Below are 25,221 nucleotides of genomic sequence, written 5' to 3' on the forward strand. Positions count from 1 at the left end.
GTACTATTTTTCATCGGACTCCTCGGGGCTCCCTAATATCACGTGACTGTTCCGCGGTAAATTGCCGCGGAACCCTGCATATATCATTACCCGGACACCGTTTTTCCCTCCGTCGAGCTCTGAGCTTCTATGGACATTTACGGCATATTCCGCTGGTAACATCCTTATATTCTAGATCCAACTAGAGACAGTTAGTTATCTGCAATGCTTGCTAATATACCAATGGAGTTTTGATCTGAAGGGGCGAAAGAAATATATTTTCCACACTGGCAGACCTAACTATCCTTAGGTCATCATCATCATGGTGAAGATCATATCGTTATCATAAAACCGTCAAATAGATTATAAAGAACTTGAAAGAATAAACCAGAGGAAGAAGAAGCAGGATAATCTACACGATGTATGATTGATTGATCTTGTTTGAGTGTTATTTGCTCCTCCCCCCGCCCTCCCTTCATTTGCTACTTGGGGCCCATAAGTAAACCATGAAAAGATTCAAAAACCGAACTTTCCACTTGTGCAGTAATTCTCTGTATTTAGGGATCCGCTTGTAAATTGTGACATGTTTTATGGCGCTATTATTAACTATGAAAAGAACAATTGAACAAAAACAGTACTAATACTAAGACGACGACGACGCCTTGCAGCTGTAGCTAGATAGATAATGTGAACAAAATAAATGCGAACAACTCCGTAAAGCCCCGTCTGCAGGCAAGCGTGGTGATGTGTCGCTATTTGTCTTCGCTAAAGATGTAGTCAAATACCCAACTATGTAACTAGAAAGACTGTTCTTTAAAAACGATTTTATGCGGTGAAAAGTATGTCTGTCTATCTTCTGCCTTTGGACAGAAAAAGAAACTACCAAGGATAGGTTACAATGCAACAAAGGATATCCCAAAGCTTATAATCATTTACACGGCTATTGTGTGGGAAGTATATATGTATATGTTTATTAGTTTCCATTTTTGCTGTTCTTGTCGCGCATGCTATTAAGCATGGGTGCGCAGAAAAATCTAGTTATGTCCAGACATTTTTAAATAATTCATTGTCTTCTAAAGACAACGAACTGCTGTTATTAACATTCACGTGTGCAGCGGCAGTACCATTCTGAAGCGAAGATATGCTACTTGTGGAAAGATCAAATGAAGGAGACTGTTTAGGTCGAGAATATAATGAAAGAATCGATTTCTTCAAATTCGGTCTGCTGTTAAGATCATAGGCTCCTCCATGTCCACTCTGCGTACTCACCGCCGCACCAGTAGACGCTGCAGGACTAGTTCTAATGTTCATGCTACTGCAGTGGCTACTGGGAGTACTATGCACACTATCCGCATTATTTTCTTGTGGAGGCTGGTCGAAATCCTGCAATAATTCTTTCCCCCTACTGGACGAGCAAGAAGACCCCTTTCCAACATCCTTACCGTACCACTTCTTCAACTCATACTTGGTCTTGATGAATTGCCCAATCTTAGAAGCATCTGGCACATAACCAACCCCATTCCCATCCAAAGATGCCTCGTAAATCGCATTCGCATTCCGGTTATTCCCAAACTTAACCAACTGTTGCAAATGCTCCTCCTTCCATGTGTCCAAATCAACCGACTTCACCTTGCTGATGTGCGTCCCCAACGACCGATGAAACCCAGCACACTTAATACAAACGAAAACCCCCAAAGACCATGAAGACCACCGCGGATGAGTCGAACTCTTGCAATCCGCACAAACCTGATTTTCAGGATCACGCAGCAACTGCTGAAGAACCCTTCGTATCTCTACACTTGTCATACTAAAACTCACAACTACTTCAACACTACCAATATCCCTGCTCTAATGATCCTATAATGAGCTTTGCCTCCTTGTTTTCCAAAAAAGACCTCCTCGTTAAATGTAATTACATACATCTACAATATTTAGTATACTTTTTGCAATTCTCCGCTACGTAAAAAATCGAACACACGCAATTTTCATCCCATCATGCACACAACCAGGCCCAAAACGCCAACCCACCCGCATCAACCTCCATGAAAATCCTATCTACGTAACTCCCAATCATCTGTATTTCACCAACCTGCACAGAACCACATAAACAGCTTCTCCTTCCCTTCTTCCTGCTCTGCTTACCTCTCTCATCACCACTTATCACCATTTCCCCGGTCAAAATGCTCGATTTTTGGGAACCCACAAACCCATTACCCGGCCACAATAACAAACCCCAATTTTACCCCTAATCGTTAACATGATTCACAGATGGCGAAACTTACCCCGCAAAAGCCAGCCAAAAAAACAAATGTGAAGTTTCACTCATATGTAACTCGCTTTATCTTATCTTTAATGTTATGTAACAATAGCCATAAAGCAAGTGAGTGTAGATAGACGGCGTGGAGAGTGTCAGAGAGTGTTGTACTTAGTTTGGAAGCTACAGAGAATCTGATCAAGATAATCATATATATCAGTATAAGGTGCTAAGGGGCATGCTACCGAGGAAAATTAGTCTATCAGAAGTTAGACGGCATACATCGGCAGATGATTGTTGGTTTATTATACACAATAAAGTTTACGACATCACAAATTTGTTGTCGACGCATCCGGGCGGAGCTAAGACGTTGTTGAAGTACGCGGGGCGGGATGCTACGCTGCCGTTTGATGATGTAGGGCATTCTACGGAGTCGTTGGTGTATGATATGGCGCCGGGGTCGTGCCTGGGGGAGGTTGATTTGAAGCCACATGAGGGTGGTTTGTCGAGGGAGGATAGATGTTTGTTTTCGCAGTCGAAGCGGCTAGATGGGGGTGTGGATGGTAGACGACGGAACAGCTGGTTTTCTGGATGGGGTGGTGAGGGGGAGGATGTGGATGGGGATGTGAGTGTTACGGTGCAGTCGATGGGGACGCGAAGTGAGAAGCTGGATTCGGACTTTAATGACTGGTTAAAGAATGTGCTGCTACTGTTTGTGATCAGTGTTTGCTGTGTTCTGCTTCTTGTGATACGATATCAGAACCATGTGCGGCAGGTTCAGAGATTGGGTAGTGACTGGCCCTTTTCTTCTTTTACGACTTTGGACTTTACTGATCTTCCTGTGTGGATTGATTCTATTCCTGTATGAAATTGAAATCGTTTGTGTTAAGTTAGTCAGCCACGCTGTCGTTTTTGCCTTAGTTTTTTTTATATATTTGGGACATGATGTTTTCTCATCATGCTATATGATGGAAGAGTATATTATAATATAAAAGTGGTTTTTGTTTCTTTGATGTCCTTTTATTTCAACATGCATATATTTGTCGTTCAAGGAACCTTTTTCGTCTTTTACCGTTCTCCCTTTCTTTATTTTTGTGTCTTTATATCCCCCTCCGGTGTACAGTGGACGTTAGGTATATGTAGCTAGCTGCTCGTGCGTCCTCTAATGGAGCTCTTGAGTTATATATGTATATATAGAGGGAATTTAGCCATTTTGAGCGGCTTGTTGTATCATGTGATGTGAACCAAATTGGGTTACAGGGTCCCATTGAATGTTGGATATTTAAATGTGGCGTTATTAGTTCTTTTCCTACCACCATTCCCAAGCACTATTCCCTCAAAGCGGAAAGAGCTCAACCTCTCCTTTAATTAGATCCTCGTGAGGCATATGGAAGCTTGATGTCACGTGACGTTTGCATCGATTTGTTTGGTCACGTGATGTTGGTTTTTGAAAAATTTCCGTATCGTTTCTTTTTTGGGGATTTCAGCGATGCTTCCAAGTGAAGTGACTCAATTGGATACTATATTATATATTATAGTAATTAAGCCTCTTCTCTCTTGGAATTCTGATACAAGGGCTGTCGTTATCAGATATCATTTAGATCTAACTGCAGCATTCTGATCTCATCTCAGGTGGATACTTTGATCTATCTAAACATTCTGAAGGTAAAATTGATTTAATATCAAATATAAAAATTTTCCAATGAGGTCAATGCCATATCAGCAAACGAATTGGATAGTGCAGAAATTTGGAGGCACCAGCATTGGGAAATTCTCCATTAATATTGTAGATGAGGTTATCAAGGCTTACTCTCAGAAACTTAATAAAAAGGTTGCGGTAGTGTGTTCTGCTCGTTCATCATATGCAAAGTCAGAAGGAACCACATCTCGCTTGCTTGAGGCATGTGATTTGGCGTCGAATAATGACGAAAATTTCAAACGAATCCTAGATTTGGTTCGTGAGGATCACATTCGTAATGCTAATGAGTTTATTGGCAAGGAGGAGATTCGTAAGCAATTGGTAGACCAAAGTGAAGACGAGTTGGACCAGGTGGAGAGGTTTTTACATGCTTCGCAAATCTTGGGGGAAGTATCTAATAGAACGATGGATTTGGTGATGTCAGCGGGGGAGAAATTATCATGTTTGTTTATGACGGCTCTTTGTAAAGATCGTGGGGTTATGGCCAAATATATTGATTTCTCTTCTATTGTTCCTAACGATCTTCAATATGCTGATAATTCGTTGGATAACGGTTTCTATGCGTCTTTGATGCTTGCATTTAGAGAGCGTTTGTCACCAATCGTCGAGGCCACTGAGAAAGGTGAAACAGTGGTTCCTATAATAACAGGTTTTTTTGGTTTGGTGCCAATGGGACTACTAACTGGTGTAGGGCGTGGTTACACTGACTTATGTGCAGCATTAGTGGCGGTTGTATTGAATGCGGATGAATTACAAGTATGGAAAGAAGTTGATGGTATCTTCACAGCGGACCCTAGGAAAGTGCCACAGGCCAGGTTACTTGATTCCGTTACTCCAGAAGAAGCATCAGAATTAACTTACTATGGTTCTGAAGTCATTCATCCTTTTACTATGGAACAAGTTATTAGAGCGAAAATCCCTATTCGCATCAAAAATGTGCAGAACCCTCTTGGAGAAGGCACCGTCATTTATTCGGATACTATTGGAAAGAAAGGTGAGGCAACTCCTCCACATCCTCCTGTAGCCGTTTCTTCTTCCTTTTTTGAACACAGAAAGAGAGGCGCTACAGCTATCACAACTAAGAGTAATATTGTGGTACTGAATATCCATTCTAATAAGAAAACTTTATCTCATGGGTTTTTGGCACAGATATTTACAATTTTAGACAAGTACAAATTGGTTGTAGATTTGATTTCCACTAGTGAGGTCCATGTTTCAATGGCTTTACCAGTTCCAGACCTTGAATCCGCCAAAAACTTGAGAAAGTCGGTAGAAGAGCTTAAAAAACTTGGTAGCGTTGATGTTACAAAGAAGATGGCTATCGTATCTCTTGTCGGTAAACAGATGAAACAGTTTATCGGTATTGCAGGTACGATGTTCACCACTTTGGCAGAACAGAATATCAACATCGAGATGATTTCGCAAGGTGCCAATGAGATCAATATATCATGTGTTATAGATGAAACTAATAGTGTTCGAGCACTTCAGTCAATCCACGCTAAGTTACTGGAGCCACAGGCTGCTCAAGCGACTGAATCTGCCACCGAAGATAAACTAGAACAAATTAGGCAATTAAGTTTCGCTTAATATTTTTTATTGTTTCTTTGGAACGCTATATGTCCGCCCATCATGTATAGGCCTTTTTGTAATATATTACTACTTTTATGGCAGAAGGTAGAAATGCACATATAACACCAAGATATTATATATAAAATACTCATAATCTATTTCCATTAATGAAGTAATATTTTTGTTTCTTCAAAAGACGAATACTTGATCGCCCATTTTAGAGATCGGCTTGGCCTTTTGTAAACCTAAAGACACTGCACTTCTCTTAACTGAGGAGACCATTGGCGGTGGCCCACAGATCAACAATTGACTAGATATGTCAGGACTTGGTAAATGTTCAACCATAATAGCAGGCGTTATATACCCTACTTTGCCTTCCCATTTTTCCCCATCAGATACTTTGTCTACAAGGTATAAGATGTTAAACTGTTCGGGCTTAGCCTTAACCATTGCATCTAACTCAGCCTTCAAGAGAATATCATCCTTCGTCTGGTTACCATATAGAAGGAAAACTTGAGTCTTGTCATTATCATTATTAAAGATTGCCTTCATGATCTGATACATCGGTGAAATGCCTGTCCCACCAGCAACCATCCCAATCTTTTTGTACATGTTAGGCTTATAGTTATAAAACCCTTTTGGGCCTCTAACCCTGATCTTATCTCCTATAGACAAACCAGCAACCATTTTCGAAATATTCCCTTCCGGATAAGATTTAATCAAAATTTCAAAGTAACCAATTGCATCCGAATCCAACGAAGTGGGCGTATACGATCTCAGAACCTCCTTGTCGTTAATCACACCAGAAATAGAAATATGTTGACCAATTGGTAATCCAAGAACATCATCAGCCTTTGGTAACCCAAACCTGTATATAGCCGTATTATGCGTAATAGCTGTCTTAGCTATTAATGGAAATTCCTGCCATTCTTTATTTAACACACCTGCTTTTTTCATTTCTGTTGATGGCTCTGCAATAATAAATTTCCTTAACACATATGTAGTGACTAAAATTATGCCAACGGCTACGACAACTAAAATATTTGGCATCGCCATGTTTTTCTGGTTATTGATTGCTTAATGAGGACCGGATAGGGCTTGGAAAAGAAAAATGATAGAAAGATTCAATTGAATTGCCTCTTCTCTTTTCAATTTTATCTGTATGAGATCGAGATCAGAATCAAAATGTAGAAAAAAAGCGCTTTAAACTGATGATGTCGTGGAACGTTGAGAATGACAATCCAACACATTAAGAGATTAATACAGCAATGGAGGGTTGTATTACTTAGCAACGGCGGTAGGACGTTGATTCATCGTTAGAAGTTAATCTGGTAAGCTTTTCTAGGTTGCTTAACATGATTGACTTTGAATGGTACTTCATGGGTTTGTATTTTATCTTGGAATCTTTCAAATAATCCAACAAACATGTAATATGTTGAAGGCCAGTACGTTTAATTCTTATGCCTGGATCGGCTAAAATCCACTCACATGTCAAACCCATTACAATATCGAATTTGGGGAATGTAAACCTTTTTGATACCTTAGTCTCTTGTTCTATTTTGACAATTTGAAGATGAGTTGATAAATCACGCAACGAAAGGAAATTGCCACCCACAATAAAAGAATCTTCTGGAGTATATACAGCATGTATAAATCCACAGGGAATTAGAAATAGATCTCCAGCTTTTAAGTTGAAGGCCAAGCCTTGCTCTAAGTTGTTTCCAAGAAATATGAAAGGTTGGTTGTCATCGTCACACCACTCCTTATATCTCTTTAAATTATACTCTGTAGGAGGGAACAGCAGGAATTTTTTAGCTCCCTTTACTATGCTGTAATAAACACTTGTTCCTGCAAAATCCAAATGAAAGTCTGTATATGCATTTCCTACTGACATGAGGATGTATTTCTTAACTTTGGGCTTCTCGCCAACATCCTGTGGCGTCGGATCCGGCCAGACCAAATCCACAAGATCGTTATCTTCAACAGCTTGCGGCCTCTTGAGATCTGTTAAAAAATTTGGTACATGACTGATCTCTAACGATATCACATTACGAATTCTATCTCGATCGTCTGGATTCGTATGTGTGTAATAATCGTTCCATTGTTTCATCGTCCAACGTTCGTTCTGCTGACTCTGAACATCCATCACATCTAGTGTATGATCCTCCCCAAGGATCTTCGTCAGCTGCGCTACATCAATATCAGGTACCCTTATGCCAGAATTCTGCGGGTCAACCACTCTCTTCGGCGAACTGATACGATTGAATTCTCTGTGAAGCTGCTGACTCGTAATAATCCCATCGGTACACTCCCATTTTTGGAAACAATCTAAAAATGGCTCAATATGTGGGTGCTGATGCTTCAACCTCTTGTCTTGACCTTCATTCAACGCAATGTAATCAAGCTGCTCTCGAGCCCTCAACCTATACCGCTGCAGCTTCCGTTCCTGCCCCATCCCTTTGGCCTTCCCCCTCGCTGCCACCGCCTTCTTTGGTCTCCCCTTTACCGCTAGCTTAGCCTCTGCTTTGCCATGCTTGTAACATATAAACTGTAAAATCTGCGATGATTTCGTAGGGTACGAACCACTACTGATGTACTCAATTGGCACACATTTTACATGAACCCACTGTGGACATTCATCACACTGTACCCATAACTCATAATCTTTCCGATCGTCGCAATAAACACAATGTTCACTACTCGTCATTTCGACCTCAAACTACTTCTTATTCTATCTCTTCTCTAGCCTATACTTGTATGCACTACTGGCACACCCGTTTTCAGTACTGTACAAAGGTTAGAGAGGAGATAGGTAATCACTCTCCCTTTGTAGAGCGCAAAAGAATTCGATACAAAAGAGGCAAGCCCAGGCCCAACTATATCAAAACGGTGATTACACATGCCCTGAAGTCCAGGTAGCTCAATGTCACCAGAAGATGCCTACTATATGCTTGAACTACGTTTCTGAATGTTGATTTTAGAATGGTTATAAACCCATACATTGCTTTCCTATATGTAAAACTAAAAACCAGTTTAAAGCGCGAAAGATGGTAATAATAACAATAGTAGTTAAGATTATTAGGGAGAATAAGATAGTTATAGCATAGGTTAGTGCTGCTTTAGAGGCCAAGATTTGAGTTTCTCGAGAGTGATAGATATTGTATACTTCTCTGGTTACTTTGCGGTATGAACAGGCACAAGAGGGCTGGCCTTACGCCGATGAATACATTGGTAACACATTCGAGGGAAAGTAAAGGGCCAACACGGCATACAGGGGATCGTTACCAACTTGAACGACAGAAGCATGTTAGTAAGGTTTCTGAGGGGGTTATTCGTGCTGTGGAGCTTTCAGAATGCATACCGCCTTCGAAAAAATATAAGTTGTCACCTTCACCTGGTTTGATGCAAGGCGCTGCTGCTGCTACTTCTAGCTCTAATGGGTTGTTGCCGTCAGCAGAAAGCGATCTGGGTAATTTGGCCGATGCTGGTAAATATGCGACTGAGCGGATAGTTGGATATTTAGAGTTATTTGATGATAGCGGTGATTTGTATGTTATTGAGAATGTCCTGTTGGAAATATCGTTTGGGAATGGGTCGAAGGAGATGATGTTTTGTGATTTGAAGAGCGTGGGAGATATGAATGTCATGCTTTCTTTGAATCTTTTGAAGGATGTGCGTATGTTCTACTTTGATATGCATACCACATGTGTGGGGCTCCAGCTGGTGACGGATTTTTATCTGAATGTTGATGATGGCAAAGTGCTTGCTAAGATGATTATTTGGGGTAACAACGGGGACAAATCTGAAGTTAGATTGATTGGGATTGAAGATAGAATCAAGAAGGCAGGGTTTAAAATAAGTAACACAGGGAGCAAGAGAATAATTGAGGAATCCATGAAACAGGATTTAGTTAGCAGAGTGGTGAGACAGAAAACAGATAAAGGAATTGCTTTGTTAGGCAAGACTCTAAAGTCTTTGAATAACACAAAAGGCCTGAAGAAAAAGTATGGCAAGTCAGGGCAGGTTATAAATCTTCCTGGGAATGCTATGCCAGTAGAATCATCAGACAGTGATACGTCTCCTGGTAAAGGAATTGCATCAAACTCATTTTACGGCTCTGTAAAAACATCTCCATTGAAATCAAAAATATCAGAACATACTTATTCCAGTTTGAGGAAATCATCGAGACTATTGGAAATGGAAACCGAAAGCCATTTATTGTTAGATGATGACGATTTGCATGAAGTCCCAGAAGTGTTTAAACCTAGTTTGCACTACTTATTTGGCGATGATACAAAGTATTCAGTTACCAACCAAGATTTTAAGTGCTTGTACAATCATGATTGGATCAATGACACCATTTTAGACTTTTTTGTGAAATACTACGTTGAACAAGCGATTTCTACACAAAGCGTGGAAAAGGAAGAAGTTTTTATACTATCTTCATTTTTTTACACTAAATTAGTCAGTAACTTGGAAAATTGTTATTTAAATGTTAAGAAGTGGGTAACCAACTCAAATCTAATGGAACGAAAGTACGTCGTAATTCCTATCAATGTCAACTTTCATTGGTTTGGTTGTATCATAACAAATTTGCATAAAGTACTTCGGTTTTTTAAAAAAGGATACTATTCTCGGTGGGTAGAGCAGGCCAATTCAAATTCTAACTTTCCAGAACATGAAGAAGTGAATTTCCCAATGGTATCGATCTTAGTTTATGACTCTCTACGACAGACACATTCACGTGAAGTGGATCCGATCAAAATGTTTTTGATTGCCTATGTTAAAGACAAATATGGATTTGAGATCCCAAGGATGCAGATTAGGATGAAGATGTGCACTGTACCACAGCAACCTAATATGAGTGATTGTGGTGTTCACCTTATCTTAAACACCAAAAAGTTTTTTGAGAATCCGAAAAAAGCTATAGCATTATGGTTTCAAAAACCTTCATTACTCCTAACCAAAGAAATAAACTCTTACTTTGATAAAAAACAACGTAAATCTGCCAGAAAGGAGCTAAGACAGGTTTTATGGAATTTACAACAGGAACAAATTGAACACAATGGTACATCTAATGACTCTGATATTTCTGGTGATTGTGCCGATCATAGTGACATAGAGATTATTGAAAAAGTTGATGAAATCGAAACTCAAACTCAGGATGTCGACCACAAGGAAGGCTCCATGGAAGGAATGGAATGCTCATCTGAGTACAATATTATTTCTGGCGAACAGTTTGTTAAACTGGAATTAGTTCAAACTGATGGAAGTTCCTTGTTAAGGGAGCGCCCAGAAATATCCAGTGGCTCTGAAGATAGAATGAGTATTTCTCCAGAATCTAATGTTATGATTTATAGAAATGACGAAAATCAGAGACACTATGTTGCTCATTCATCCTCTGTGGTCCGAGAGCCTAACAATAGGCGCCATTTGAGCAGCAGCCCCGAACGCATCGATACGGTCGCTAAAGAAACAGGTGTCAGTTCTGTATTTTTTCAAGAAAAAGTTACTAGAGATACGATTACTGAAAAAGAGTCTAAAAAGAAGCAATATGATGATGTTGATGCAAAGAAACCGCACGCTTTATTGGAAGGGGTGGGCAATAAAAAAAGATTTGGCTCATTGGGATTGCGTCACAGCGTCATCTCTCCGCTTTCAGAAGTTGATGAATACCATGAGGATTCAATCAATCAAGAAATAGCCAAATTTAAAGCTGTTTCAATAGCCAGCACTTTACAAAGACCGAATAGGCGTAATATTCGAAGAGTTGATTTTGATCCAGGGCCAACACGGGTGGTGAATCAAGGTGATAATGATAATAATGATGATTACGACGGTGATGATGGTGATGATGTTGATTCTGAATCAGAAGAATTAAATTTATTAGAGCAAGCGGTAGATACTACTGCATATTTAAAAAACGAGCTTGATAAAGAACTAGCTCAAGATTCATCTGATATACATATTTCAGTTCCCCGTATGAATATTAAAACACCTAAACCGAATAATGATATTAGTGATGCTAACCCCAAAAAAATAAAAAGCAGGGAACTTATTGAATTGGAAGATGTGAAAGAGCTATCCAGCACGGTTTTGGGCGGATCATCTAAAACAAAAGGCCCAACTTCGAGCAGCAAACATATTACGTCATCAACTTCCGAACATGAGTATATTGAGGTGCAAGATCTGACTGGTGATAGCCTTTCTATGCGTTTCACTAGGGGAAAATTAGGCTTTCAGAGAAAAACGGAAGGAAACCAGTGATAGGAGTCCAGAAGTTCAATCGGGGCTTTCATACCTGCAGCTCGGTATTCATCGCTTTTTGTAATTATTGAATACCACTTTTATAGACTCATGTCGGCACCCTATCTGGTGGCGATAAATAAATTTACTTATCGCATGCATTTAATCAACTACGACTCTAAAGGATGTAACTGATACAGTATATCAATATTAACAAAGGTAATAATAACACTATAGTTTTTAAACCACAGGAAGTCTCTAAAAATCTTCTAAGTTAACCAAGGTTCTGCTCTTTCCGTATAGATCGTCTATAGCTCTCTCAGAAACTCTCTTAATATATTGTTTAACAGAAGAGTAGTGACAGTATATAGACCATAAAACGAAGATGAGCGGACTTGAAATGTAATATAAGTGTTCTAAGACTGCGCTTTTGTGTATCGCATATCCTTTTAAAGCATTCATTGGCATCACAATATCATCTATTGGACTTGGTTCCAGTGCTTCCAAAAACCGTAAGGAGGACCATTCGGAAGAGAAATACTTGCCCGAAAATAAACAGCCCTTTAATAATATGATGAGTCCGTAAAATGAATTCGTAATTAAGAATGGAATTGTGTATCTCATAATAACGGAGAGAGCTATTTTCAAATATTTCGTCTTATTTTGTCTGTCAGAAGCTAAGGAAAAGAAACCCAGGAAAAATGACATAATAAGGTATTCAATTAGGAACCACGTTAAAAATTCTCTTGACACGAAGTCCCAGTTTTCTATCCAGCTAGATGTGGATCCCGTAAATCCAGGTTCTGGGGGACCTGCAGATTTGGAGGATTTAAAATAATAACTCCGAAAATCCATAATATTAGAGTAATGAAATAAAATCGTTTTGTAGAGAATCTTCGCAAAAATACCTTCTAGCAACGAAGTCAAAACTCTCTTGACAAATAATGGACAACTTTCCAACCAGTCAACAAGATCTTCAACACGAACATTAAAACGAGAATTAACCAAATATTTCAAGCAACGATGTACACCAGAGCCAATTCTTACCAATGGTGCAGCTAATACTTCTTTGAATTCCCACAGTTTACTACTAATCATGAACTCAAATAACCCTTCATCGACCAAATAACACCAGAAACAAAAGCCTAAAGATATGGCATACAGGTTCGAGCCAGTGAATGATTGGTTGTTAGTGATGCTGCTGATGAAAGGAGCCCCTATGAGGTATGAAACTGGAGTTGATATGGCCCACATAATTAGTTGACCTGAATAGTTAAACAATAAGCCACCTCCAATAAATAGTATTGATCCGAATGCCCATATCATTACTAAAAGCGTTGTATACCTCGTAGCAAAGGATGGTGGAATGTAAACAATACTATACGAATCAAAAACAGTATATGGCTTATCAAGATAACCAAACTCTCCTCCATTACGTAAATTCCTCTCCTTAATTCTATCCAAATCCATAGTCTTCAACAACTTATCATCTTTCGTAACAGGAACAAATAGCATTTGTGCATAATTTCTAGAAACAATATCGTTGGCTGGAACTCGCATTAAGCATCCATCGGGAACAAAATAAGCGTGGATGGATGGATTCACCTTGAACAATTCCTGGGCCTCCTCAAATGTCTTTGGTGAAGAATATAAATCAAGATTAGACCACTTAGCCTTTTTAGATGCCAAAAATCGATAAAACAAGTTTCGATATACAACTTTACCTCTCTCCATTGGAACATTTTTGTCTAATATTACAGATGATAACCGCAGCTTTCTGCAACTAATAGAAAATACTTTGATCCAATACATTCTAACATAAAGCTCTAGGTTTTTAGAGTTACTGAACCATGATATCGTATAATAAAGTATTATCAAAAACCGATAGTGCCATTCCGAAAATGTGAGATCACAGTATATTGGTAATAAATCGCTTTTTAACAGATATGGGAACAATAACTTGGTATGGAATCCGAATCCGACTAATATTAGAACCGCATATAGTAAAATAGATATTACCAATCTGTGAATTTGACCACGGGTTGGGTATATTAGAATATCATGGAAAATTCTCATATTGGGATCATCTGGCGACCTGATACAAAATAACACACCTGGTCTAATAATATGTTTCCTTACAATGCCTATGAACTTTGCAAACATGAACATATATGCAGTACCCAAAGACCATAGGAAGAAAATAGAGCATGGTCGCCACATATCTTTAACCAATACGGTTATTAATGGTGAACCACGAGGGCGCAACAAAGGTGTTAAAAGAGAATAGTCGATCATAAGACCAGCTAAAGTAGGAAATCCAACGAGCTCCATACTAAATAGTATGAAAACTTTTACAGTACATTTAAAAGTATACGTCTGTTGAAAAAGGACTCTCATAATAACATTCTGTAGCCCATTTGTTCGTCCATAGCCTCTAGATATCACCTCTGGAATAATACATATTAAAGCCAATGCAGTCAAGTATGTAGCAGCAGCAGGTAATCCACAGAATAGCATTGACCCCCCAGGATGATTCACTCTATACTTGCAGTATATATAGTGGTTCCTTATGACTTCCAAAAAATTGTTAATCAAATGGGTATTCAAATTATTCAAATCGCTAACGGCAGATAGTGGTAATTTTGGCAAATAAGGATGTAGAAATTTTGCTGTGTATGCACTCAGCGTTGAAACACTATACGCAAATCGCTCAATAAGGTAAAAGTAAAAAGACAGTAAAACCCTTCCCATAATAGTTGGAACAAAATACGTGACAAAAAAATATGTACCAATAAAAACAACAGCCAGCAAGAAATAGCCCACCAAGTTCAACATGTTCAGCTTAATATGTATCAAAGGTAAGGCTAATCCATCATTTCTTTGTGCATCCCATCTCATCTGGCCATCATCCTCAAATTCTCCAAAATTCATATCGAGTTGCATACGGATAACCTGTGGTTGTGCGTCCCTGATATGCTGTACATCTTCTTCGGCTTCTTCATCTTCGGCTTCTTCATCTCCTTCATCCCCTTCGGATTGTGCAACTTCTCCATCTTCCTGGTCATCTAATTCTATCCTCTCATTATTGTCAACTTCAACCCCCCCTCCTTGATTGGCACCTTCCACAACTAAATCTATCTCACTGTGATCACTATCATTGCTTTCTGTCCCAGTTGTGTCGTCAAGATCATTCCGTTGCTGTTGTTGAGGGTCTTCCAGTCCTTGTAGGTCTAGCTCCTGTATATGTAAACGTAGATTCCCAGCATCGCCTAATTCCTGATTATTGTTGGTCAGTTTCATTAACCTTACGATCTTCTCTACTGTCTCAGTTCTAATGTCTGGGAATCTCTCCTGCAGCCGGCGTCTCAGGAGAGCATCATCTGTGAAAAGGGGCCCAATCTTATGGTACAACATCCGGGGGAAAACCTCCTCCTTTAAAACAGAGAGATACACGAAATATAACAGCGCGTGTAGAATAATAACTAATAGTATCTGAAGTAGTGAAAACTTATAATTCAACAACCCTTGGATGACGAGATATTGTCTATCCATCATATTCTCCTTGGTCATCCAAGGCTCCTCAAACCCATATATAAGGTTAACATACCACCGATCATTGGGATAAGGCAACGTAAAATCATCCAATAAAATCGTATATATCTTCCCCCACACATTCCACGCCATTGGCAACCCAAAGACCACCAACACTGCAGCAACCGTAAGAAAAACTCCTATCCTCACCTCTTGCAAGATCTGGCTGGCAAATTGTAACATCATTGCAAAGATTGGCGGAGCCACCGGCATATCATCATCATATATAGTCTTTAAATGAATTGGAAAATGACATATATCACAATTAGCCTCTGTACCCGGCTTCGATATATCTATGCCTTTCGAGCTCATCCACTCAAAAAGGCATGGCTCATGTACATATTTGATCGATCCCTTGCATTGACACGGATGAAATAATTGGTTATTTTCAGTAGCTTCCATCCTACAAATTCGACATGTTAGGGTTTGAGCATCGCTCTCCATTGAGTTCATCATGCTAAAAATGGAATAAACACCGACTCTAAAAAATCAACCCTTTAAAGATAAACTTTTGACCTACGACGTACCTGTTCTCTTGTCTAACTTGGTATGACAATATATATACGGAAACAGCTCCTATTAGAAAGCTAATTTCAGAGACATGATGAGTTTTGATTTCATCTGAAAAGCTTACTCATTGTAAGGGGCAAAAAAATCAGAATTTTTCAACAATTTCCACGTGACGTGAAAAAAGCCCTGTACGGGGCTCGAACCCGTAACCTTATGATTAAGAGTCATACGCGCTACCGATTGCGCCAACAAGGCTCTAACTTCAGATGGGAATTTTAGTGCTGCATTATATGACTTCGATATTTTGAGTCATGTGATGGTAATTTGAATACACAATTGGCTGTTGGAGCGCTTGAGTGGCAGGCCCAAGTGATACGGTAAATATTAGGTGGTTCTACAGTTTGTATGTGCTCATTTATAGGCTTGCAAAGCGTGTTAAGACATTATGTGTTTCTGCTTCTGCTGCAAGTCACAAAAATAGTGCATTGTACAATTATTATTACACGCGCGTCCTGAACAAGTTACAGTAAGGCATTAATACTAGCTTTAAAAAGACTGAATATTGTATGGAAAGGGAGTCTTGGTTTACGTATAGGCTTCTAGGTGTTCACAGTTGGAAGGAAAGGTAGAATACACTACGGCACAATAAACAAGACGCATTTCTTTTGCATTTGTACTTAAAAGCTACAAGAGTGTCACTGTTTTGTGCGTCTGGAAAAATCTCAGTTGGGTTGATCTCTACTGTTCCACACATAGGTATTAAAGGCCTAAAAATACGGATAGATTCCTGCCAGATCATTTGCAGACCATGTTAAGAAGAGAGCCTACGACTATTCAACTCACATCCGATGACTTGGCAGAACTCCAGGATAACTTGGAGGAATTCAAGTTGCAACAGCAGGTTAAGTCACAGCATATGGACCTGATACGATCATCCACTAGAGTAGGCCATGTTGTGCAATCAGTTACACATTTTGATGAGCCCAGACCGCTGTCATGTTCTTTTCAAATATCTCCTCTAAACAAACAGCAGCAGCAGCAGCAGCAGCAGCAGCAGATTGTTCAGCATCGACGGGCGGCTGGAATTGCGGCCACTGGCACCATAAACGAGCATCTTTCGCCCAATCAGGGTATCACTACCAACACGCCTGTTTTAGACGAACGAGACACATCTAATCCTTTCATTCAACGTAGTTGATAAGATATATATAATGTTGTATACACAATACAAGATTTGAGCTAATGTAAAAAACCCCTCTCCTCACCCTCCTCCTCCCGCCAATGTGTTCCAAATGAGAATAGGCACGCCGGTTAGACTACTCCTTTTCTACTTCCTTGATGGATAAGTAGTCTCTTATTTCTTTTCGCTTCCTATGGATATTAATGAAAGATGGCATACAACTGAATTCTCCAAAGGGATCATTGCCTATCAGGTTGTCCTTTTTTGTAGCCTTGTTCATCTGGATTTCCTGCAAGTACTGATTTTGAGTAAGCAATTCTCTAGACCGCACCAATGGAATATACTTTAGTTTCTCGAAGGATAGGAATACGCTCAGTGTGAAAAGTAGAAGGCCACATAGTACTTCTAACTGGATGTCATACGGTAAGGTAATATCTTGTTGGAGCCCATCGATTAAGCTTAATTGTTTCTTTAGTTGGTAAAATTCAAAGCTGGAGAATCCTGAATGTACCAACTGAAGTATTGATAGTGTGCTTAGCACTTTGGATATGATTGACATCATACACAAGGATCACAGATTGATTAGTGCGAACTATTTGAAGATACTATGTTACTCATTCTCTAAAGGTGAAAAGAATATAGGTAGATCTAGAATTTAATCCGGTCATTCAATAAAATCCGTATTTTGTGATTACACAAGGAATTAAAAGTACACCCACCTATAAACTATTAATGTAATTAAATTATATTTATTTGATAGCTAGCGACTGGTTTTACGAGCATCTTATGGACTTTCCGAATGGCCGTCTTCTTCGATTGGATCTTCCTGAAGGTCTTGTCTTCTATCTGTTTCCTCTTGTGAAAACTCCTCAATTGGTTCCAGTTCTTCCTGAATCTGAGTTTGTTCTTGAGGTTGTGAAGACGCATTAACGGAAGTGGCTGGATTTGAAACTAGTTTCTTGATAGCTTTTGAGGGATCTTGTTCCCTGAAAATGGTTTCATCGATGATACTTTGGTATAGGGTCCCTAAAACGTTCGCATTTAGTTTTATTCTTTCTTCTATATGCGTGTCAGTTAACATGTCCAATTTGAACAGACTCTTTAATTTGATCACATATGCACAGAGATTTCTTTCTAAGTCCTTGGCGCCCATTTCATCGTTAGGAGGCATTACATCGTTAAAGTCAACATCTTCTTCATCACCTCTTTCTAGGGATATGTCTAATTTATTGGCATACATGGCTTCCAGATACAGGAATACCTGGAGTATGGCCTCTGGAGAGTCCAAATATATGGGGTATTCTCTTTTTATTACACGTTTCCACTCGGATTCTTTGTCGGAAAGATTCAGCGTAAACATTTTTACGGCGATGATAATGTTCAATAATGAAGTATTTATTGAATATTCCACTTGTAATTTATTTGAAAGGTCACCATCTTCTCTATGCAATGTAATTAAAATGATCGAGAGTTGATCTATAATAAACTTGTTTGATTCAAGCATTGGCCTCGATACCGAACTTGGTGTAATGTTTTCTTCAAATATCTGATACCATGTTTGTAAATTCCAAGTTACCATTTGTGTTAGAGCTTTGAAGTTGACCTTTACAAGCGTATCAGGAGTCAAAGACAACAATACCTGTGAGAGTTTGTTAATGTAGTTGGTGAAAAGCAGCTCCAAAAACTCTTGATCAAATTCTAACCTGAAGTGCTTGCCTAGTAAGACCAACTTATTCAGGTACATCGTGTGTAACACCTGAATCTTATCATTTGCTTCATCATTATTGTCCAGATTCAACTGCTTTAAATATTTAGCCAGAGAGATTTTTATAGAAATCAGCTTGTTTTTCCACAGACCATCGATATCAGCTAACGACAGCTTTTGTGTGTATGACAATAAATTGATAAACGCATCTTGTCTTGGATTTTTTATATCAGTCTCTATGGAGCTGTTATCAAAGTTTTTGATAAGTATTTCAAAAATACGTCGGAAAGAGGCCTCTTGGCCGTGTGAGATCCAATCTTCATAACGGAAAAGTTTAAAGATACTGACTAGTTGGTTTAGAATTACATCCGAATCGAGGTTTAAATTGGCAAATAGATCCAGCAGGTAGGTCAAAATAACTTCAATCGCACCGCCCTTGCTTTGGTTCTGCCTCAGATTCATAGCCCCATGACAGAAGCCACTCAAGACCGTAACATATTGAATGATGGAGTTTTCGTCTTCAGGCAAAAGCAATCTAGTTCCTTCTTCTTCTTCTTCTTCTTCCTCATCATCACTACCATAATTAGAGGTATATTTTCTGTTAAGCACATCAAAATCGGAAAAGCTCCCTTCGTAGGTTAGCAATTGGCATAGCGGCTCAATAGTATTTATAAAATAAGGTTGCAAAAATTCGGCTGCTTGAAACAGCAAATGGACATTCCTTTCAGTTTTGACTTGCTGCTGACCTTGAGCTCGCAAATGAACGGATAAGGACTTTATCAAAAATCTCATCAGGACTCCGGCTTCTACAATATGTCCTACTTGAATATCTCCCATAGAATCAGCGGCTCTATGCTTATCCAAAAAATCGATTTGTTGCTCTTTTTCAACATTGGAAAAGAACTTGGAAACTGCACTCAAAAACTTGGCATTCTTCGCACTAGATGATACCTTTACTTGATGTTCATGGAATATCAAACTCGTAATGCTTAAAATTTCCGAATCTTCTAAATATCCGAAACCATTTATCAATGCAAGCACCTGGACAGAAGCTAGCCGGACTTGGAGTTCGATATCCTTAAGTGCTATTTCTAAGATTCTTTGCTTAAACCTCTCAAAAAATTGTCTCAATGAAGAATTATCCGTCATATTCTTCTCGTTTGAAAATCTAACTAACTGAGATAATGTCTTCAACACTTGTAATCTAACCACGTGAGATGAATCAGACAACAACCAGCCAAAATATTTCAGGTAAGTAGCCTTAAAAAAATATTCAGGGTAATTTTCCAACCATTGGGCTAAATGGAGGATCGATTCAGACCTAATACACTCATCGACGTCTTTAAATCTGTGGACAAAGCATAATTTTACAATATTATCAATGTTACTTTCGATAACTGTCTTGGTGCCCTCTACATCTGCGATGGTAGATTCCAATTTATGAATGGTTTTTTTATTCTGTTTCTTCTTCTTTTGTTCCATCGCCAATTGTTTTCTCAACTTAAATAGTACCTGAGTATCTAAATTAACCATCAAGTCCGTCAACTGATCCTGGAAAATATACATACATAGTGTCGATATATATCTCAGACACCTGATCTTGCACACAGACATCGATGACAACCAAGTCAGCAAATCTAGCATCAACGGACCAGTCTCAATGACGATATTCGTTTCCCCATCTTGGGCTTCCTCGGTCTTCTCAACATACATCATATCTTTGTCATTGGCCAATTCAATCACCTTGCTCATAAATTCAACGAAATTCTCATACAAAGGCTTATACTTACTTCTCTTTTTCTGCATCTTCGACATATAGAGGTGGAATTCATGAATCTTTTGATCTCGAAATAACATCTGAATTTCCCCAATGGTCTCGTTGGATGAATCATTATTTACCACATCATGTTCAGCAACTTGAACTAACGAGCCAGTACAATTGAGCAAAAAATTGACAAACTCCTTCAGCGCCCTACTCCTATGTTCCTTGTATTGATCTAACCAATCACTGGCAACCTCCTCAACTGACACATCCTCCGAAGTACTAAAAATATGGAACAACCTCGTAGGCTCAAAATCTTGTAACATACTGAGGTACTGATCCTGCTCTTTTTTCGTACCCGTTCCAATACCAACAATCTTAGCTGGGTTTGTAGAGCGGATAGTACGAGCCCGTTTCTTGCTTCTCCCTTTGCTGTCACCGGACTCACCTGACCTAGGCCTCTTATTTTGGCTCTTTGGCCTCGACCGCCCATCTTGATAGTCCTCATCACTCTCATGATCCTGTTCTACATCTGTCTCTTCCTCTGAAAGAACCCTCTGAACATCAACCAAATTTGTGTGCTCATCCGTCTGCACAACACTAACTTCTCTGCTCTGCATCTGGGACTCTGCCCCCCCATCCTCTTCCCCCTCATGGCGCAACTTCTGTCTGATCCTCTTAGATCGACGAACTGTTGGCATTGTCTCACACAATCAAAACAATCAAACAGTCCACTAACTACTGTCGCACTATTCCACAAAGATATAATCTGCTTGGCTAACCTCCACACACGAAATGACCCCCAAATCAACAATCATTCCTTAACAACTTTGAAGGGTAAGTTACATTTTTAATTAAAAGGCGCGTCAACAAAATATCGTGATCCCGTTATTAGTGATTTGAAATATCCCAGAGGTTTGATCACGTGATGAATTCTCAAAAATGACAACCAAACAAGAAATGCTATACAAGATCAAAACTAGAATCATGGAAAACCTACCGTAGTATTTTACGTAGTCTATATGTATGTATTTAGTATGTGCAGCTGTTGGATCCAATGGTAGAGGAAGTTCGATAGCAATTTTCATGTTTTAATTTTTCAGGTAGTATTTTTAGAAACTAATTAGATACTCTAAATTGTCCAGAGTCTTGCATTGAGGAGATCTTTATAACAAGAGTATTAAACAATCAACAACATCAGTAGTACTAACGAGAATTGTGAAAATAACAAAAGGATAAAGAAGGTTTGGGTTTATCCAATATTTTCGTAAAAACTCAAACAACATATCAAGCCATCCGAAACAGAAGTAATATATATAGATATCTCAGCGGTTTGGGAGTTGGTGGTAAGGGGTAAGATAGGTTGCTGTTTGAAAGTCTAGAGGGTGGGTGGAGATGAGGGGTAGTGGAAACGTATGCTAACACGAGGTTGTTCTTTTCTCTTCATTCTATCAAAAATTGAATTAGCGAAGGGGACCCGTAGAGAAAACAGAAAACAAAACAAGTGGAAATAAAAATATAACAAAAATAACAAAAAAGCCAATAAATAGCACAGAGTGGTGGTGAAAATATCAACCTCTCCAGTATGTCTTGAAGACTCTGATTGCGGAAAGAAGACCTTGTAAACGGGGTCGGTTGTCTCCGGGATCTGGAGAGTACCTTAGATCCTCTTCGCCCGTTACGGTTGGAGAGAGCTCAACATCTTCTGAGCTACTGAGCTCACCTCGGGAAGCAACGTGAATGTAATCACCAGGTAGTGATAGCGGAGGTTTTCCGTTATTAATAGTCTGTGATGCCTCATCGTATGTGGTAGGAGATTCAGAAACAAAATTTTTTTTGCTGCGGTGTTCATCGTCACTTTCTGAGTTTTTCACAGTTTCATCACTCTGGATATTCCTATCGCTACTGCTCATTCTGAGTTGGTTCTTGAAGTGGCTGCTATCTGTGCTGCTGCTGTCGCTGCTGTCACTACTTTCGCTGCTACTGCTGTAGCTGCTACTGCTACCGTAACTGTTAGCACTGACGCGCCTATCGTTGCCACCGCTTTCGGCACTGACGCCGACATTCTCTACCTCTTTATCACTTGCTGTAACAACATTCTCACTCCCCTGGCACACTTCAGATACCTCCAAACCAGTTGTAACAGGGTCCACCAACCCCAAGTACCCATCAGATCCCTGATCAGGAGAACTTATCGTTACATCGTCCATAGTCATGTCTGACTCACGAAGCTCTTCACCCTCCGATTCAGACACCTCTTCTGTTTCTCCATCTTTCAACCAATCCTCACAAAACACTCGGTTATTCACGTGGCCCTCGCCGTCCATGAGCTCTTCAAAACACTCCACAGTCGTCCAATTCGTTCCATTTAAAACAAACTTGAAAATTAGCTCCTTCTCCCCACTGTATGGTACCTCCACCCGAAATACACCCTCCACATCATCGTACTTCAAGGTATATTTCTCATGCTGCCATTGATCAAAATCCCCTGTGATCGTTATATGGTCACTGCTACTGAAGTGCACCTTCGTGCCCTCCATAACTAACTCCAAACTTGGCATTGTCCGTGTCTTTTACTATATATCTATCCCTTTTTCACTTTATTTGTCTATAATTTATGTGCGAACAGATACCTAGATAGACGAAATTCAAAACCTAACTTTTCCACTGCCTTCTCCTGCCTCGCAAACACTCCGGTAACTCCTATCCAATGTTCTTGCTTAACTCTTTGGGATCTTGATAAAAAGTCTTCAGATCCCCTTTCCATCCAAACTATATATTTTTTTTTCGCAACCAAAATAGTTATTAAGGTTGCCACCCCCAGTTAAGCTCATCGCGTTGCCCCCTATGGCAGAGTCAGGTGAGCGTCAAGTGTTGAAGTATATGTAGATATGTTATAAGGTAATTTATCATGTGTATATGTTATGTAAGATCGTCAAAAGACAGTAAATAAGGTGGTTAAAATTACGCTGAGGAAGGACGAGGCAGGGGCTGAGTTGGAAGGGGATTTGAGGGCGTAATACTTACTAACTGCGAATAGGAACGCAGAGGTACCGCTTATTGAAGATACAAATATTATTAGATTGTTGTATGCGGAGAGTGATTCTTCACGGAGGATTACGCCAGAGATAGGGATACCCAGGAGAAAGAAAAGGCCGACTAGGACATACATTGTAGCGTAGCGTTTGCCGAATTCGTTGGTTTTGGAGATCTTTCCACAGCACACAGGGGCCAGGTTGAGCATTGATCCATAGAAGAAGCCGTATATTGCTGCGAATATGTACATGTTAGAGGTTGAACGGCTGCCGAAAGGTAGCCATATTATGAGGCCTGAAAACGCGAGGCCTATGTTGACGATTATCATAACGTTGTATGCGCCGAGCCATCGGTCAGCGACGAAGCTGAATATAAAGCCGCCAAATATGGTGAGGGTATTCAGTGTTGTGACGATGGCGAAGGAGTCAGATTCTTTGTAGTGCACGGCAGTACAATAGGAGGCGATGTAGGTTAGAGTTGTACCGGCGCTGACCTCAGCCATTGAGGTTGCGATGGTGCCCCAGAAGTACGAGCCTTGAGCCAGAGCTTTGTAGTCAAAGGCGTCTCTCATAGTTAAGATGGACCGTCTTAGCGGATGGTAGTTCTTTACGTATTCGGCTTGTTCGGATGTTGTTACCGTCAACTTTTCAGGATCTTCTCTCACTAAGAACCAGGTTAAAGTGAGACAGAATGCCGCAATTAAACTCATAATCCTGAAAGACCATGCAAAGCCAACTTTATCGAACAATGAGCCAAACATTATGGGGAAAATAACTCCTCCAACACTGCCGCCATTGATGGCTAGTGCCGTTGCAATACCCCTCCGACGGTAGAAGTAGTGGCACACACAACCAAGCATGGGACTCGTTATTATGCCAGACCCAATCCCTGCAGCAACACTAAAAGATAGAATAAACTGCCCAATAGTTTTGGAATTCCCAACCCCAATAAGCCCGCCAATAAAAATCACTGAACCTATCGCCAGAGGCTGCTTTGTTCCACATTTGTCAAAATACAACCCACTGAAAATTCCCGAACTCAAAACAAGGAAAGCATAGATAGAAAATATCCACGAAACAGAGGATATAGACTTATTTGCTAACTGATTTTTGGAAATATGGTTCTGTACTGTTCCAGTGACGAAGAAAAGCCCCCATGTAGGTAACACCCCGAGCATTGCGCCAACTGTCACACTCCAAGCCTTCAACCCTCCTTCAGGGTACGAAAATCCGTCAACTTCAACATTTGTATCTTTCTCCCCGTCTGATATTCTAACATCGACAACTTTAGGCGACTTTACAGCTCCCAGCTTAGTAAACTTCGATTTTATGCACAATGTCCATCGTTTTGAACTTTCAGTTGTACTAGACTCTCCAACAATCATCTTTGTTCAACCTTTTGGCTCTTAATAAAGCGTTTGGACGTTGTGGCCCTGTTCCATCCGTATGAATTTCTAAAGCATCTCTTATCTATATAAATATGTATAGAAAGGAATGGTTTCCAAGCATCAGCTTTTTTGCGAAAAAGAGTAAAAAAAAGAAATATGTCCCTTCGTTCACCAGCAGAATACGCAGGCAGGTCAGGACATCCTTGCCAGGAAGATGAGTCATTGAAGGACATGTAGTCCTTAGTAACCTTGTTAATGCAGGTTTTAGTTATAAAAGATGTTGCATTCTGGCATATGAGACTT

General features: G+C 39.7%; 12 protein-coding genes and 1 non-coding gene across 13 annotated transcripts; 4 read left to right on the plus strand and 9 right to left on the minus strand.

The window, feature by feature from the left end:
• Positions 1–1,017: 1,017 nt before the first annotated feature.
• On the minus strand, positions 1,018–1,785 carry AGE2 (GTPase-activating protein AGE2; the record flags this gene model as incomplete). The annotated part of the gene is made up of 1 exon (XM_003646175.1): positions 1,018–1,785. The coding sequence occupies one exon, from the start codon at positions 1,783–1,785 to the stop codon at positions 1,018–1,020; it is 768 nt and encodes a 255-aa protein (XP_003646223.1).
• Positions 1,786–2,471: 686 nt separating this feature from the next.
• Ecym_4346 (cytochrome b5-like heme/steroid binding domain-containing protein) lies at positions 2,472–3,101 on the plus strand (the record flags this gene model as incomplete). The annotated part of the gene is made up of 1 exon (XM_003646176.1): positions 2,472–3,101. One exon carries the CDS (start codon positions 2,472–2,474, stop codon positions 3,099–3,101), a length of 630 nt encoding a protein of 209 aa, XP_003646224.1.
• Positions 3,102–3,935: 834 nt separating this feature from the next.
• HOM3 (aspartate kinase) lies at positions 3,936–5,519 on the plus strand (the record flags this gene model as incomplete). Its single annotated transcript, XM_003646177.1, has 1 exon — positions 3,936–5,519. One exon carries the CDS (start codon positions 3,936–3,938, stop codon positions 5,517–5,519), a length of 1,584 nt encoding a protein of 527 aa, XP_003646225.1.
• Positions 5,520–5,690: 171 nt separating this feature from the next.
• CBR1 (cytochrome-b5 reductase) lies at positions 5,691–6,557 on the minus strand (the record flags this gene model as incomplete). The annotated part of the gene is made up of 1 exon (XM_003646178.1): positions 5,691–6,557. The coding sequence occupies one exon, from the start codon at positions 6,555–6,557 to the stop codon at positions 5,691–5,693; it is 867 nt and encodes a 288-aa protein (XP_003646226.1).
• A 229-nt stretch (positions 6,558–6,786) lies between these two features.
• Positions 6,787–8,208, minus strand: JHD1 ([Histone H3]-lysine-36 demethylase; the record flags this gene model as incomplete). The annotated part of the gene is made up of 1 exon (XM_003646179.1): positions 6,787–8,208. The coding sequence occupies one exon, from the start codon at positions 8,206–8,208 to the stop codon at positions 6,787–6,789; it is 1,422 nt and encodes a 473-aa protein (XP_003646227.1).
• Positions 8,209–8,687: 479 nt separating this feature from the next.
• On the plus strand, positions 8,688–11,768 carry ULP2 (SUMO protease ULP2; the record flags this gene model as incomplete). Its single annotated transcript, XM_003646180.1, has 1 exon — positions 8,688–11,768. The coding sequence occupies one exon, from the start codon at positions 8,688–8,690 to the stop codon at positions 11,766–11,768; it is 3,081 nt and encodes a 1,026-aa protein (XP_003646228.1).
• A 237-nt stretch (positions 11,769–12,005) lies between these two features.
• SSM4 (E3 ubiquitin-protein ligase SSM4) lies at positions 12,006–15,794 on the minus strand (the record flags this gene model as incomplete). Its single annotated transcript, XM_003646181.1, has 1 exon — positions 12,006–15,794. The coding sequence occupies one exon, from the start codon at positions 15,792–15,794 to the stop codon at positions 12,006–12,008; it is 3,789 nt and encodes a 1,262-aa protein (XP_003646229.1).
• A 236-nt stretch (positions 15,795–16,030) lies between these two features.
• On the minus strand, positions 16,031–16,103 carry Ecym_4352. Its single transcript has one exon. It is a non-coding gene; the product is annotated as a tRNA-Lys (tRNA).
• A 553-nt stretch (positions 16,104–16,656) lies between these two features.
• CDC26 (anaphase promoting complex subunit CDC26) lies at positions 16,657–17,046 on the plus strand (the record flags this gene model as incomplete). The annotated part of the gene is made up of 1 exon (XM_003646182.1): positions 16,657–17,046. One exon carries the CDS (start codon positions 16,657–16,659, stop codon positions 17,044–17,046), a length of 390 nt encoding a protein of 129 aa, XP_003646230.1.
• Positions 17,047–17,164: 118 nt separating this feature from the next.
• EMC5 (Emc5p) lies at positions 17,165–17,590 on the minus strand (the record flags this gene model as incomplete). The annotated part of the gene is made up of 1 exon (XM_003646183.1): positions 17,165–17,590. One exon carries the CDS (start codon positions 17,588–17,590, stop codon positions 17,165–17,167), a length of 426 nt encoding a protein of 141 aa, XP_003646231.1.
• A 222-nt stretch (positions 17,591–17,812) lies between these two features.
• IRR1 (cohesin subunit IRR1) lies at positions 17,813–21,196 on the minus strand (the record flags this gene model as incomplete). Its single annotated transcript, XM_003646184.1, has 1 exon — positions 17,813–21,196. The coding sequence occupies one exon, from the start codon at positions 21,194–21,196 to the stop codon at positions 17,813–17,815; it is 3,384 nt and encodes a 1,127-aa protein (XP_003646232.1).
• Positions 21,197–22,066: 870 nt separating this feature from the next.
• Positions 22,067–23,056, minus strand: ATG45 (Atg45p; the record flags this gene model as incomplete). The annotated part of the gene is made up of 1 exon (XM_003646185.1): positions 22,067–23,056. The coding sequence occupies one exon, from the start codon at positions 23,054–23,056 to the stop codon at positions 22,067–22,069; it is 990 nt and encodes a 329-aa protein (XP_003646233.1).
• A 374-nt stretch (positions 23,057–23,430) lies between these two features.
• Positions 23,431–24,915, minus strand: Ecym_4357 (uncharacterized protein; the record flags this gene model as incomplete). Its single annotated transcript, XM_003646186.1, has 1 exon — positions 23,431–24,915. One exon carries the CDS (start codon positions 24,913–24,915, stop codon positions 23,431–23,433), a length of 1,485 nt encoding a protein of 494 aa, XP_003646234.1.
• Positions 24,916–25,221: the final 306 nt, after the last annotated feature.

The sequence above is a fragment of the Eremothecium cymbalariae genome, chromosome 4 (genome assembly GCF_000235365.1).
Source record: "Eremothecium cymbalariae DBVPG#7215 chromosome 4, complete sequence".
NCBI lineage: Eukaryota > Fungi > Ascomycota > Saccharomycetes > Saccharomycetales > Saccharomycetaceae > Eremothecium > Eremothecium cymbalariae.